Source organism: Mesocricetus auratus, unplaced genomic scaffold, assembly GCF_017639785.1.
Source record: "Mesocricetus auratus isolate SY011 unplaced genomic scaffold, BCM_Maur_2.0 Super-Scaffold_100008, whole genome shotgun sequence".
Lineage (NCBI taxonomy): Eukaryota > Metazoa > Chordata > Mammalia > Rodentia > Cricetidae > Mesocricetus > Mesocricetus auratus.
The window spans coordinates 55,620,017-55,635,277 of record NW_024429192.1 but is presented as its reverse complement, the minus strand read 5'-3'; the positions used below and the strand labels follow the sequence as shown (position 1 = coordinate 55,635,277).

The 15,261-nt window shown below is 48.7% G+C and overlaps 1 protein-coding gene across 1 annotated transcript in view; it reads right to left on the bottom strand.

The window, feature by feature from the left end:
• Pdia5 (protein disulfide isomerase family A member 5) overlaps positions 1-15,261 on the bottom strand; it is an 88,134-nt gene that overhangs the window by 30,735 nt on the left and 42,138 nt on the right. Inside the window, exons 8-10 of the mRNA XM_040750863.1 lie at positions 11,477-11,544; positions 3,987-4,078; positions 3,823-3,894 (exon numbers count right to left, since the gene is read on the bottom strand). Of these exons, the coding sequence (XP_040606797.1) occupies positions 3,823-3,894; positions 3,987-4,078; positions 11,477-11,544 (232 nt within the window). The remainder of the gene's footprint in view (positions 1-3,822; positions 3,895-3,986; positions 4,079-11,476; positions 11,545-15,261) is intronic.

The following is a 15,261-nucleotide window of genomic DNA, read 5'->3' as shown; positions in this document are numbered from 1 at the left end:
AGGCAAAACATCAATGTACATAAAATGAAAATAAATAAATTAAAAGAAGAAAATTTACAGAATCTACCAAACTGGGCTCATAGGGCTCAGAGAGACCAAACCAACAATCAGGGAGCCTGCATAGGTCTGCCCTTGGTCCTCTGCATATATGGTTATGTAGCTTAGTGTTCTTGAGGGACTCCTAACAGTGGGAGTGGGGGTGTATTGGACTCTTATGCCCAGTTTTAGGATCCCTTTCCTCCTACTGTCCAGCCTTAATACCAGGGGAGGTGCCCAGTTTTATTGCAACCTGATATGCCATGTTTGGTTGATATCCCAGGGAGACCTGCCCTTTTCTAAAGGGAAACAGAAGATGAAGTGAATCTGGAGGAGAGGGAAGGCGGAAGGGAAGGACTGGGAGGCGATGAGTGAGGGAAACCAGGGTTGGGAAGTAATGTGAGAGAAGAATTTAAAAAAAGTATATCTATAAATCTGTATCTATCTGCTGGACAATGGACTACTTGCTGGCCCTTTTACAGCTACTTCTTCGGTTTTCCCAGGCAGACAAAAGGCAGATGTCCTGCAAATGTGCAAAGGACTAACCAGACATTCCTAGATAATCATGCACAACATGGACTCAAAATGAGGCAAAGGGCTGGGGTTGATAGTTCAGTGGATAAAAGATCTTAGTACACAAGTGTGAATACCTGGGTTCAAATCCCCAGAGGCCATGTAAAAAGCCAGGCAAGGTCTCCTGTATCTAACCCCAGTACTGTGAAGGTGGACACAGGAGGATCTCCTGGCCTTGCTAGCAGCCAGCCTAGCTCTAGACGTGTTGAGACACCTGCTGTAAGGGAATAAGGCAGAGAGTGACAGAGCAAGACACTCAGCACTCCTCTGGCCTCTGCATGGGTGCATGTCCATGAGTACCCGCACACTCAAGTGTGCACAGACCACACACATACACCACACTCTTAAAAATATACATTATTTAAAAACAAAAACAGTGAGGTAAAGGACACTGTGGTCCTTGCTGGGGTGTGCTTAGTGACTCCTCAGTACCCTTCCGGACCTCCAGTTGATTCCATGTGCTCTGCACGTTAGACAGTATATCTGTCCTGGGCTCTCTAGGACTGGAAAGGTCACCCTGGGAGATATGTGAGTCAGACAGAGAAAGCAGCTTGGAGCAGTAGGGGGCAAGAACACTCAGTGTCTGTTAATTCACTTTACCTCTGGTTCAGAGACGTAGGCAGAGGTGTGCAGCTAGGCCAAAATGGACCCCTCTACTTGCCTACTACCCCAACTCAGCAGAGGTGATGGAGCCCCTAGAACCACGAGGGGGTACAGCTGCTATGGTGATGGCTGTACCCCCAGATGCCAGGGCTCATTCTAGGGAGGTCAGGTTCTCTCTGGGGCTTTACACATCACAGGGAGAAACAGGCAGGACAGGGACAGATGGACCCCATTTAGCTATACAGAGACCCTGGAGAACAGCTGAGGGCCAGGGCAGTGCTAAGGTGAGGTCCTCTACTGCCACTAGAACTGCAGGAACTGGTAAAGACTTAAAACGCACGCGACATGGAGAAACCACACACAGAGCTGGGTGTGCACAGTGGAAAATCTAGAAGGAAATTCACTCAAATGTCTCTAGGTAAGAGGGTAATAGAAGTGCTTTTCCTCATACTTCAAAAGGTTTTCTACAAGAAACATCTTACTTGAAAATCCACACATTCAGAAAAATACTTAAAATTTTAAGGGAGTTGACAAAACGGTGACATGACTAACTCTTGCTGGGGCTGGAGTTAGATCAGGCAGCTCACTGGACATCCCATTATAAGAGGTGACCTATCTATTCCTAGTTTGATGGGGGGAGCACAGCAGTGTGCCCCAGGCCTGAATGCTCACATCTGCCTAGAATGTGGCTGCAGGGAGCCCCAAGGTTTCTTTCCAGCAGTTCCAGGCTCCTCTCTCATCTTGGAAACTACAGGTGTACTAGGCTGACAGCAGGGGTTCCTTCGGACCCCGAGGAGACGTGAGAAGAGGTGAAGAGGAAGACACGGCCAGGACATGGCTCCATAGCAGGCAGTCCTAGGCTTCGGCAGATCAGGTCAGTGGGGGAGCATGTGGGTGCAGAGATACTGAGATCGGGTGGCACGCTCTGGTAGAGACAGCAACCAATCACAAATCTCCACCGAGAAAACCCCCATGTCGGCAGACAGCTGGCCACCCTGATCACATCTCCCCACTCCCATCCTCCACCCCAGACAAAAACCTTATCCTTCTAGAAAGAGATGAGGGTGTTTTGAAATGAGAAAAGGTTAGCAAAGAGGGAGCGAAGCAGGCAGATTTTATGCTCTGGTGACAAATGAGATTGCTATTTGTTGAAACCTTTTCCCGAAGCGGACTGAGATATGTCAGACTGGAGGAGAGTACATGCTTATTATCAAATGAAAAAGGGAAATAGGAAAGTGAGGGCCCAGGTTAGGACAGTGCACATGCAGTAATAGGGAACAGCCTTCCCAGGCAGGGCCTGAAAATGAGGTAGCCGATGGGGACAGAGATGTGAAAATGCTTCCAAAAAATACACGTCTCTATGCAAACACAGATAGACTGGTGTTTCATCTCCTTGGCCCCTGGGAGTTCAGGGAATCAGGACTTCAACATTCAGAAATCCGTCAGTGTGCTCCTTAGAGTTTTGTTTTTTGTTTTTTTTTTTAATACAAATCCATTCTTATCACAATTTCTAAAAAACACATCTCGAACCTCTGTATCTTTGGATAACTAATTCTTTAACCCTAGGGTTTGCACTCGGGGTCCCTAAAGTAAAGATGCCAATATATATTAATGAGCTGGTGAGTGGGGAAGGGGTGAGGCTGAGGGTCTATGCTGAACTCTGAGTGGATCCCCAGGGGGCCTCCTAGAGAGTGGGGTCAGCAGTCTTGCTACCTATCAGTTCTATAGTCATGGGCAAGTTGCTCTGTCCCTCTGCCCACGTTAACTCAACCATGAAACAAGATAAAAACTCCTTCCCACCAGTGCTCCTGTGAATATTGGACAAGAAACATCAGGTGCTTACAATGGCATCAGCCACACATATGTAACACACAAAGCTGTTATTTCTACATATATGCACAAGTGACCACACGTGAGAGCAGGGTGGGCACTGGGGGAGCAGTGGCCTGGGGACTCCCAGAAAGAACACTGAGTTCTGCAAGGGCTCTGGCAAGGTTAGGCTTAGCTTAGGAAGAGTGGAATGTTTGGTGGGATGATGGACAAGGCAGCTGGCCTGGCTCATGTTGGCTAAGATGAGGGATGGGGCTGACAGAACTGTGGGATTTGATGTCCAGAGATCCAATCATATAAAGCAGGGATTGAAGATTGGCATGAAGCAGGGTTGGGTGTATGTGTGTCAGAGTTGAAGACATTAAAATATTCCAGAATAGTTTCACAGCATCTAATACAGTGTTGTTTTTTAAATAAGCACTCAGTGGCAGTCCTATTTTCAGAGAGACCTCGTGGAACTCTCTCAAACATAACATCCTAGGTGAGAAATACTTTTATCCATCATAGTCAGGGTGTGTGTGTTGGGGGTTCAATCTGAATGAGAAGATTTCAGAAAACCCTTGACTATGCAAAGAGAGTGGACAAGTTAGACAGTCCTTCCCCAGCTCTATGCCAAGAAGAAGGAGAGGGAGGGGCAGACTCTAAGCAGTCCCATCACCACAGGTAATAGCTCATAGCTCCTGCACCCTCCATCACAGATCTGCATGGGGGAACCAGTTACACAGGGAGTGAGTAAGAGGCTGCCCTTAGCACAGCAGATGAACCCAAACACAAACTTACTTCTTCAGCCACTCCACGATGTCCTCAGCCGTGGACGCATAGTTCTCATACTGGAACAGAAACCGCCCTTTCCTATGAAACGGGGAGAGAGACAAAGTGGCTCAGCTAGAGACACCAATACCATCAGGGGGCAGCATACTCCAGAAGGGAATCAGGGGACTTACTCGAAATAGCAGATGGTAGGGTAGCCACGCACATTGTACTCTTCCTTGATGTTTTCAAACTCTGAGGGGTAGACGTTCATCCCAGCCAGCACCTGGAAGAATGGAGAAGAGACTGGTTCACTACCTGCACTCATCCATGAATGGCCTTGCCAAGTGTCTCTCTAGAAGAAGGCACTTGGGACATAGCCTTGCAAGCTGGTGTGTAACCAGGGGAACAAGGCTGTCTGAACCAGCCCAGACAACAATGGAGAACTTTGGAAAAGCCAGGCACTGGAGCTCCAGGGCTGCCCTCCAGACAGCTGCTCCACAGGAAGACCATTTGGAACAAGAACAGGGTTCTGATGGCTGAGTTCAGGAAGGCCTGGATCAAGGGCACATCATGTACACAATGTGCCTTTTTCTCTGTTCATGTTCAAGTAGGGTTGATCTTTTTAAGTGGCGGAAACAGTGGCTTTTGGACACACAGCCTCTGTGTAAGCGACCTTAGACATCGCACGCCTGTCCTCAGGCTGCCCACCTGGGCTTGATACAGTAGTCTCACACTCCATTTCTCATATGTGGCTAAGGAGACCATGAATCTCACAGTACATAAGAGTTGAGGGGTCCACAAGCTTGCTTAATCTCTCCCCATTCCTGATCTTGCCTTGCGACCCCTCTATTTCTTACTGCTGGTGACCCTCACACTCAACCTGGTTTGACTATAATTATAAAGGCCTCCATGGTCCACACCGGTGAATTGAAAAGTGAGTAGCTGTGTCACTGCTATATGGCTAAGTACTAAGAACCACCCAGAATGCTGTGTCTCATGAGATGGGCCCTACCTACAGTGGGACCTTCTCCCATGGGGTTGGATTAGATGCTACAACTTCAAGTCTGTTATCATGAGAGGATGTTGTAGAATGGCCAGCACAGGAAGGCTGCTCACAGAGCAGAGTAACACACACACAAGTGAAGAGGAAAACATAAAAGGTGACACAGGAAGCTAAACACTACAGTTTCGAACAGAGATGGACACAAAGAAGGAGAATAAGGAACATAGTGACTCCGGTGGGCAATGAGCTTGATCCTAGTGTCTGTATGCACCTATGAGCTGTGTTGCCTCTAGAAAGTCACCTTTAGCAAGGCTCCTTGTTTGGAAGGTATAGGTGATGTAACCATCACAGGCCTCTTAAGAGAAGAGAATGAGACACCTAGGTCAAAGATTTTAAACCCCAAACTGGTGCTTTGTGACCTCAAGGTCCTTCTTTCCTCCAAGCCTCGATGGTCCTGACTGTGCTGCCTGTGCCTTCAGCCCCTTCAGTCCAGAAACATCTTTTCAATGGTTTTAAAACCTAGCATAGTGTCTGGCATACAACAGACACATAACATGTGCTTGCTAAATCAACAGGGTTTCCCCTCCCTATTTTGGCGTGTTGTGAAGAATAAGGGGGGGTAAGCCTGAAAGAGAACTGACTAGAAGTCTGGAGCCCCTAAAAACCACTCTGCTTACTCGCCAGAGGGACTGAGTCTGCCCAGGAATATCTGTCTACTGCAAGGTTCTTTCTCCTGTCTAATTGATCTCCCTCACATCAGCGCACATTTGCCACAAGATTAATTGCACACGTCCTCTTCTTGCACTACATCACTTCTCTGCACCAAACTCCACAACTCTACAGAATACAGATGGAAACCCAACTCTGTCCTCGGCCCATATGGTCCCTGTCTCAATTTTGAATCCTTCTTTCTCACAAATCTCTTAATTGTACACCTGCTAGGATCAACATTTTCTTTTCTTTTTTCTTTTCAGCAAGGAAGGAGAAAGTCTAAGATTTCTACACAGGAAGGAAATTGACCTGTCTGCTTCTCAGATACCTTGCAAAGTGTGCATCATCTTCCCTCCTCCTCCCAATCCTCCTCCGCACCACCACCAGTGGAGTATGCGTGGTGAGCTCCAAACAGACACCTGGACTGCAGTCCAAACTCCCTACCTAGCAGATGCATCTTCTTTGACAAGGCTCAACTGCCTCAGTCTCCCCATCTGCAGCAACTCCTGTGCTCTGATGATTAAGGAGCAACATGAATAAAATCTGTTTAAGCTCAAGATGAATTGGGTATTTTTGTTAATACTACAAAGTCTAAAATCTGCTCACATTTTCAGAGCACATGTTGTCTTTGCTTCTGGTCCCTCCCTTTGGGCACTCTGGTCACCCTGCTGAAGATGCTTATTCCCTACCATGTGGCAACCATTAAAGACTCAGTCATCCGGTTAGGCAAAAACCAATCTCATCTCCAAAGTAGCCTTTTCAAAACATCTATACTTGTGTGTCTTATCCCAAGGTCTGTAGCACTTCTCAGTCATTTGGGGGACAATGACTAGGTAAAGAAGAGTAAGCTCTGTGTGTGTGTGTGTGTGTGTGTGTGTGTGTGTGTGCATGCACGCACATGAGCGCGCGCTTTTGCACTTAGAGACAGGGTTTAACTATGTAGCTCTGGCTGTCCTGCAACCATGTAGACCAGACTGGCCTTGGACTCAAGAGAGTCTCCTGTATTTGCCTCCCCAGGCCTAGTATTAAAGGAATACATAGAATTGGAAAAGAGAAGGCTATACGCAAGATAGCCAAAGTCACTTTGGAAAAGAGTTTAGTTGTCAATGCATTTGGGACTCCATTCAAGTGCAGTAGAGAACTACTGAGGTCAAAGAAAACATTACTATCCAGTTGCATTTCTTTGAAATACAGTCATTCTCCAGTATCCACTGGAATTGTGAAAAATACCAGGATATGGAAATCTTGGGATTCTCATCTCTTCTATGAAATGGAGTAGCATTTGCATATACCCTACAGAGAGACTCATAAGCTCCAAATTACCTTAGATTATTACCAAACAGGAGACAATGTTGATGCTGAATAGTTGTGATAGTTATGACTTAAGGGGTAAACTCAATCTGTACATGTTCAATATAGAAGCAGTTCCTCCTAAATATCTTAGCTCCACTGTTGGCTGAATCCACAGATGCAGAGCTCTAGAATACACAGGGTGAATACATATGACAGGGTAGGTTGTCAGGGAAGAGCTGTAGGTCAGAGGACAAGGCAGTGGCCTCCAACAAACATCTACGTGGCCAAGCAGAGCCTGGCTCAAGATGGTAGATGTAGACAAGATGGCAGATGTAAGAAGAGGTGTTTGCCAAGGAACAGGATACACTGCTGAGGATCCAGGCAGCTCAGTAAGGGGCCTGAAGGAAGGCTACAGGTGGAGGGAACAGTGTGTCAGGTGGAGGGAAGCTGTTTTATTTTAAACACTGCATTTAGTAAGAGGACGACATCCAGAATGTAATGTGTAAGCTATCAGATAGGTGGTACTACAGCTTAGGAACTGAAGCGAGGGCACAGAGAAGATCGTGAAGGGACCAACTATGGCAAGGCAAAGAAAGTACAATGCCAAGTGTGCTCTGCCCTACAAAGAGAATGCAGGATTTGGAGGCACCTCCTCCTAGTGAACCTGACACATGAACTCGGTAGTCAGGAGAAGGTGGAGGTCATTTGCACCTACAAAGTGTGCCAAAGCTTGCACATTGGCTCCTCACAACCCAGTGAGCCAGCATCATTATCCCCATTTCAAAGCTACAGCAATGGAGGGGCCAAGGCTCAGCGCATCACTCAAGAAATCCCAGCTAGGCAGTGAGTGGGTGCCAGCATCGAGCCTGACCTTTACAAGTCTGTCACCAGGACTGTCGCACATCAGCTTAACTTCCAATCGTGGCTGAGGCTAACAAGAGACTGGCGATGCAGAAAGGCCCAGTGTGGATAAGGGCAAGGCCGGGAAGGGGACACATGGAGGCACAGCTCTTTCTAATGCTGCTGACCCGGGGAGCAGCTTGACTGCTGATGAGGATGGCAATTAGCTAGCAGCAGGGCGGGCAGATGCCCATGACTCACCACTGGTCAATGTCAGTGCCAAAGGGCAGCTCTGAGTTTGGAAAATGGCAAAGGCCACAGATCCTTGACCTGGCCTGACTTCCTGTATGACATCATCAGGTTGGACACCTCCCAAGCTCTGGAGCAAAAGACAACTTCTGACCCTTGCCACAGGCATAGCCAGACAAGAAAGGCTCAAAGATGACAGCAATGAACAGGCAGCTGGATGCTCTAGGCTAGTTGGATTTTAGCAGTGGGGAGGGCAAGTTTCTGATTCCTGGAGGAAAGAGTCTATGTCCGCCCTGCTGTGCTCTGTGTGCAAAGGCAGAAGCAATCAACACCTCTGTCCAGTCCTCCTGTCTGTCCTGTCCTCCTGTCTGTCCTGTCCTCCTGTCTGTCCTGTCCTCCTGTCTGCCCAGTCCTCCTGTCTGTCCTGTCCTCCTGTCTGTCCTGTCCTCCTGTCTGCCCAGTCCTCCTGTCTGTCCTGTCCTCCTGTCTGCCCAGTCCTCCTGTCTACCCAGTCCTCCTGTCTGCCCAGTCCTCCTGTCTGCCCAGTCCTCCTGTCTGTCCTGGATTCTGGGAAGTTACCACTGCACACTGAGTTCCAGACCAGAAATCAGTGCTCTTCCCCCTTTAAGAAGCTAGGGGGAGGACAGAACATTACAAAAGCCACTTTCCTAAGTGGAAATGGAACAAATCAAACCTCAAACAAGGAAATGTGAGTTTACACAACACAGATGCCCTGGGCAGAGGTAACTCACACTGGGCCTTCACTGGGCTATTTAATTCAAGGGCAAGCTTCCTGGCTTTTCAATAATGTCACTGGTGGAACCAGAAAGGACAACTTTTATATCTCTAGATTGAGCCCAGAAAGGTCCCCTGAACATAAGTATGCTTTGTGGCCAACTTCTTGAAACATCCCGGCATATGACTTTGACCAAGGACAAAGTCCCTGTCCTACAAGTCTCCTTGCCACTGCATATCTGAGCTTAATAACTAATACAGGAGGAGGGAATAGCATTCCTAAAATAAAACAAACCTAGGAGTGATACACTCCAAGCTCCCCCTTTGTCAACCCTAACCGGGTACCTTCTGTGCTGAAGAAACACACTTGACTTACACAGAGCAGCTGCTCCCAGGAAGCCCACAGATTGTAAGTGTATGGAACAGTAAAGTGACATGACCCAAAGCAAAGAAGGGTGACCTGTGTGCGGGGCACAGACCAGTCCTGTGGAAGGTGGAGGGCGCTGGGGTACTGAGGTGGACAGTGTGGCAATGGAACATGTGGCCGGGGCCGGCCGGGGTAATTCGTATTCTGATTTGATAGTTCCACAGAGTATAGAAGCTGAGCTGAGCAGTTCGAAGTGTACACGGGCACAGGCAAGGAGAACATAGTGGGTAATTACGTCTTTTCTCCAGGCTAAATAATCTTAAAATATGGTATCTTTTGAGGCCCCAAAAATGAGCAGTGAAATTTCCCCAGAGTGATATATATGTACCTCAAGGCCAAACGTCTTCAGGCAAATGACTAAAAATTCACAAATGAGAAGCAAGCAGGACCCTGGTGTTGCCCCAGAATGAGGTCAGCAGAGAAAACACTGGTTCCTGTAAGCTAACCTTGCAGACAGATCGTGGGCTTTCCCTTGTCTGCGTGATGCTGCTTATGTTGACTTTGAACTAATCCCCACTTAATTTGATCCACAAAGATGGTGATGCTGTTTCAAGACTTCAGCTCTCCTGTAATGGGACATGGGCCAGACTCAGTGAGATGGCTCCTCCGATAGCCTTCTGTGAATGGTGTATGGATTTTTCCATGCTCCTAAAAGCAGCAGATGCTTTTCTGTTGCTACCAAAAATGCTTCTGCTACTTATGGGTAAGTGCAGAAATGGACAAACACACCAGAAAAGCAGTCAAAGCGGGAAAACCAAGGAGACATCTGCTCACCCATGTTCACAGTCTCTTTTGTAACAGCCAAGAGCTAGAAGCAACTCAAATGTCCGGAGAGATACACAGATAAGTGATAGGTGTGTGTGCCCGTGTGTACATATTATGCAACTTTAAAAGAAAAAAAGGAAATCGTGTAACATGCTACAACATGGGTAGACTGGAGGACAACAGGCTAAGCAAAATAAGCCAGTTACAAATGACAAATCTGTATGACTCCACTTTAATGAGGGATCTAACCTCAAAATCATGGAAACAGAAAACAGAAAGCTATATATCAGGGCTAGGGGTTGGAAGCAAAGGAGAGATTCATGCTGGGCGAGCACAAAGTTTCAGTTTCATAAGATGAAAATGACCTGGAGATCTGATTTGAGACAATGTAAACATACTAAGATCTATATGCTTATGAGGTGGTTGGCATAACAAATGTGCTCCTGCCTTATTCTAGAGAATGGACAGATCCATGGCAAAGAAGACAACTCTTGACAGGGCAGAGGTCAGGCGGGCAGGCAGGCAGGCAGGCAGGAAGGAAGGCCGGCAGGAAGCAGTCAGCTCTCCACCGTGGACCTCAGCCCAACTCCTCCTCTCTAAATGTCCACCCCAGTACCACGCTGTTTGTTCTGGCTTCTCCAAAGAACTGCTTCCCTGATGGTTTCTCTTCCTTGTATCCCCTAAAAGTAGGCTTCCCTGGGACCCACTGGCCTCTTCTCTGCCTCCCTACATGTTTATACGTTCTTCTTTGAGATTGTCTACAGTCTTGGTTCTGCAGCTCTCCCATCTGGATGTGCTTGCTTCTTTCTGCTCTGGCCCCCAACCCCAACATAAAACCCAAAGACCTGGGGCAGGTATGGTGACCCTGCTCTGAGTTTCCAGTGTACCCTTAGTCCCACCAATCCCCTTCCTTGCCATTGGACCCTCTTCTCCGCCAGCAACTGCTACATCTACTTTGAACCTGTGGTGGTTTGAACAGGAATGGCCTCCCTGAACTCATGTGTTTGAGTGTTTGGCCCAGAGGGGGTGGCAACATTAGGTATGGCCTTGTTGGAGTAGGTATGGCCTTGTTGGAGGAAGTGTGTCACTGTGGGGATGGGCTTTGAGGTCTCATATGCTCAAGCTGCGTCCAGTGTGGCACACAGTCTCCTGCTGCCTGCAGATGAAGATACAGAACTCTTCTTCTCTAGCACCATGTCTGCCTGCATACCTCCAGGCTTCTCCCTATGATGATAATGGACTAAACCTCTGAAATTGTAAGCCAGCCCCAATTAAATGTTCTCCTTTGTAAGAGTTGCCACGGTCATAGTGTCTCTTTACCATAGAAATGGGAACCCTATAGAATAGACAATAGAACACAATAGAAACCCTAACTAAGACAGGCCCCAATACCCAAATCGCTAGGCTTCAAATGCTCTGCCCTCACTCCCTGTCCCTGGTGTGCTGTCACCTCACTGTCATCACTGGCCTTCGCCAAGATACCAACCACTCCTGCCCTGCAAACACAGTAGTTAGTTCTCCACCTTTAAAGAACAGGTCTCGGAAGCAATCTGGGCATTGGGGACTGGTAGCCTCACAGTTTAGAACCTGCCCTTCCCACCCCATCCTGGTTCCAAGTCAGAGCCATCAGCCCTTCTGGCCCCAAGTGTCTTACTTACAAAGTGGCCTCGCACTTGGGTGGCAGCCTTCTGGAAATGTGGCATGATCCTCTTGCACATGCTGCACCCTGTTAGAGGCAGAAGGAAAACCACACCCAGTTACAGCGATGAGAAGCCCTGAGCGCCCCTCCCAGCCCCCACACCAGGCCAGCAGCCACCTACAAACATCGACACCATCCACACATACACTGGGAAGCTCAGGGCTGACTTGGAACCCACAGGGGATAGATAGGAAGCAAAGGCGTGGACAGCAAAGAATTTACAGGCACAAAACAAGACGGAGCCCCTAGTTCCTCCATGGATCTCAGATGGGATGAGCAAAGGTGCCAAAGAGAAAGCAAAGCCCACAGTGTTCCAGCATGGCTGGCCTGCTCCATAGCAACACGGGGAGTCAGGACAGATGTCGAGAGCAGCCTCCTACATCCACAGCTAAAAGCTGCCCTCCTTACCTAGTCAGCAATGGCAAATGAACCAGAGTCAAATGCCACTAGAAAGGGAAATTTGTAACTATGAGTACAATGACTTTAGGGATTTTCATGCCTCTTTTCTCTCCATTTACAAGCATAATTAAGCAATAAACTGGAGGCAGCCCCAGCATGAAAGGCGCTGGCTCTTGCAGGTGGGAAGAGCACCGGGCCAGGGTAAGGAGTTGGGGCACTGATCTTTACTCTGCCTTGGCTAGATTAACTCATTTCTGGGTGCTCTCTCTCTCTCTCTCTCTCTCTCTCTCTCTCTCTCTCTCTCTCTCTCTCTCTCTCTCTCACAAATGGGAAAGGAGGAAACCAGACTCCCAGCCTTCCTGGCTCTGAACAGAAAGAAGCCTGTGGCTCTGCACTCTCAGCTTCCTGTGATCTGAATGGTCACACTCCTCCCCTGGGGTGGTAATGCTCCCACACCAGCATTGGTATATCTGTGGCAAACATCCACTACTATTCAGAGAAAGCCTGATACAAACCTGCCCCTTCATCCAATTCTAATCAGAGCAAGTCACATTTCTGCACTGACCCCACTGGGCATGAGGTCCAGCTCGCTCAGTCACCAGGAATTGTAACATGCCAAGCTGTTACTGTTTCTGACAGCTACTCTGCTGCAAAGGAAGCTTTGAAAGGTGTATCTGAGGGCCAAAGGATCCAGGGCTGCCTGCAACTGTGTCAGGTGGGGTCTCAAAGAACAAGGCCATGTCTCAATCGGTGGCAGGCTGACACACACGCTCACAGCCTGGAAGGCTGTGAGCAAAGAACCCAAGTGGAAGGGACTTCTCACCTTCCAAGGGCAGACAGAGGCATGGAGAATGTGTGTGTGTGTGTGTGTGTGTGTGTGTGTCTGTCTGTCTGTCTGTCTGTCTGTCTGTCCTCCTTCTCCTGGGGCTATCCAACCCTTCCTGGTAACAAGTCTACCAGCAGAGAAACTGACGCAGGAAATTGTGACACAGACTACCACCAGCCTTCTCCCCAACATCCCTGCCTGATAGATGCACACCTCTGCCACAGGCTACCAACCCTGAGCTTGTAGCACCTGTCCTGGGAAGTCAAGTGGCTCTCTTTTGCTGGCTGGTCACACTGGCCTGGGCACTAATTAGTGGCAAAAAAAAAAAAAAGGTGGGAAGATGACGCTGCTCTCACTGTGGAGACGCCCAGAGGAAAATGGAAACAGGGCAGTGCTCTAGTGGAGATACACAAGCTGAGGCCATGGCAGGGAAAGCAGTAGACGGCAGAGCAGGGACACTGTGCTCCAGGGAATAAGATTCCCATCTGCATCTGTCTGCCCCTGCCCCTTGAGGATGTGGCACGCTGGGCAAGTGAATCTCAGTGTCCCTTGAGGGTTATGGTACTCTGGCTATGTGAATCTGTGTTCCTGTCTGTGAAGACAGTGCCTGCCCCATGGGTTCCGTGCAGAGCTACCCAGAGAGGAGGCAGAGCCTAACCCAGAGAGGAGTCACTCAATGCCCGGGGTGGATCTCAGTTCAACACAGGGTACGAGTCAGCTCCTCATCCACAGCGGGAGAAGTACTTCCATAGGAGCAAAGGGATGCCACACCACTCCAGGAAGAGAGTGAGGAGTACACATGGTACTTCTCTTGTACTTCGCTGCCTTTCTCAGCCAGTGAAATGCGCTTGCCCACCTGCCCAGCTATCCACCAGGAACAAGCGACCGCCCATTCCCACAGGTGTGGCCTCACTTCCCGCTTTACCCATCTTTAGCCTTGGGCAAATGCACTCCCCATCTGTCCCAGGGGCAGAGGTCAATAGTTCTGCATAAAGAAGGTCCTGAGGGAATGAGGAAGATCAGGAAACCCCAGGCTAACCCCATTTCCAATCTAATTACAAAAATAGAGTTGGCACCAGGCTTCTCATCTAAGCTCCTCTTTCGGGGATTCAACTGCAATGTAGGGGAAGAGGTAAGACTAATTATCACTCTCACAGTCCCAAACCCAGAGCAGACAGTCTTTTTATTTTCTCATTAATTCAGTGAACAAACATTTACTGAGAAAGCAGCAGGGCCTGGGGACCTGGATGCCTGTCACAGCTAAAGGCTCCCACTGTCTCTGGGTTTATTCATCCACAAGTAATCAGAAGATCAGAGTCCTGACAGATTGCCGGGTGAGGGGACGGCTGTGAATCCCAGGAGTGGGGCCACAGCAGCTGGTTTGGTCTAGGCATAATAAAAGCCTGAGTTTGTTTCACTAAACACACACACACACACATGACAAAAAGACCCGGGATCTCTGGGACCTTGGAGGCTGTCCGATCTGACCCTCTACGGGAAGTGTAACTTAGCGAGTTAGTTTTCTTCTTCCCTTCCCACCACTAATATGCTCTGTGACACCTTTGAGGCTCCCAACTCCTCCAGCCTCAGCTTTCTATTATTAAAGACAGTCTCCGCTGCGATGAGCAACACAGGCCCACTGCCAGGAAGCCTGGGAGAGTGGGCGGGGCAGATGGCACAAACATCGGGCTGCAAGTGCCCGTGGATGCGCTTTTACAACGACTGATAGAATTACAGGGGACCTTGAGTGGCTCGCACACTGGTCCTGCATCCCGACATGCACTGTCTACCAGCACACACACCCCGTTCTACAGTTTCATTTCATCCATGTGTAGAGTCCTGGAGGCTAAGACAAGCTACAGGAGACCCACTCCTCCAGGTTCCAGAGAGGAAGGGTGGTTTCTTGGAGCACTCTGCAGTTGAATGATTCATAAGGGCCTCAGCAAACAGAAAACAAAAACAAAAACAAAAACTGCCGGGACCAGCTAGTGAGCATGAACAGAGAGGAAGCCATGGCGAAACTTCAGGCATAAGCTAACTGGGCTCCTCCCATAGCCATGAACACCTTTGAGTCCAAGAGAGTTTTGGGAGGAGGCTGGAGCTAGGCAGGAACTGTTGTCATGGTAAACAAACTACAGGCTCAATCAGGCAAAGCCACCAGAACCCCAAAGTGACATGTGGCCAGAGGTGTACACCAATGTACAGAGAACAGGGAAAGGGCCTCTATGCAAGGAGTTTCCAGAAAGAAGGAAGTGAGGTAGGCTTTCTAGAGTTAACAAAAGTCAGGTGTCACTGACTGTGCCAGCTGTCCCCACCACGCATACTCCTGAGTACAACCTCCTCCCACAGCTGACAAGCCCCTCTGGCTTCTGGAAGGGCATGTGCAGTCCCAAAGTCACAGTGTAGAGCCTTACCAGGTTCCAATTGTACTTATGAGCTGGGACTATGAGACTGCAGACGTGGTTACACAGTACCTCCTTGAGACTGTTTACATAGCAGTGTTTCAACAAAACTTTATA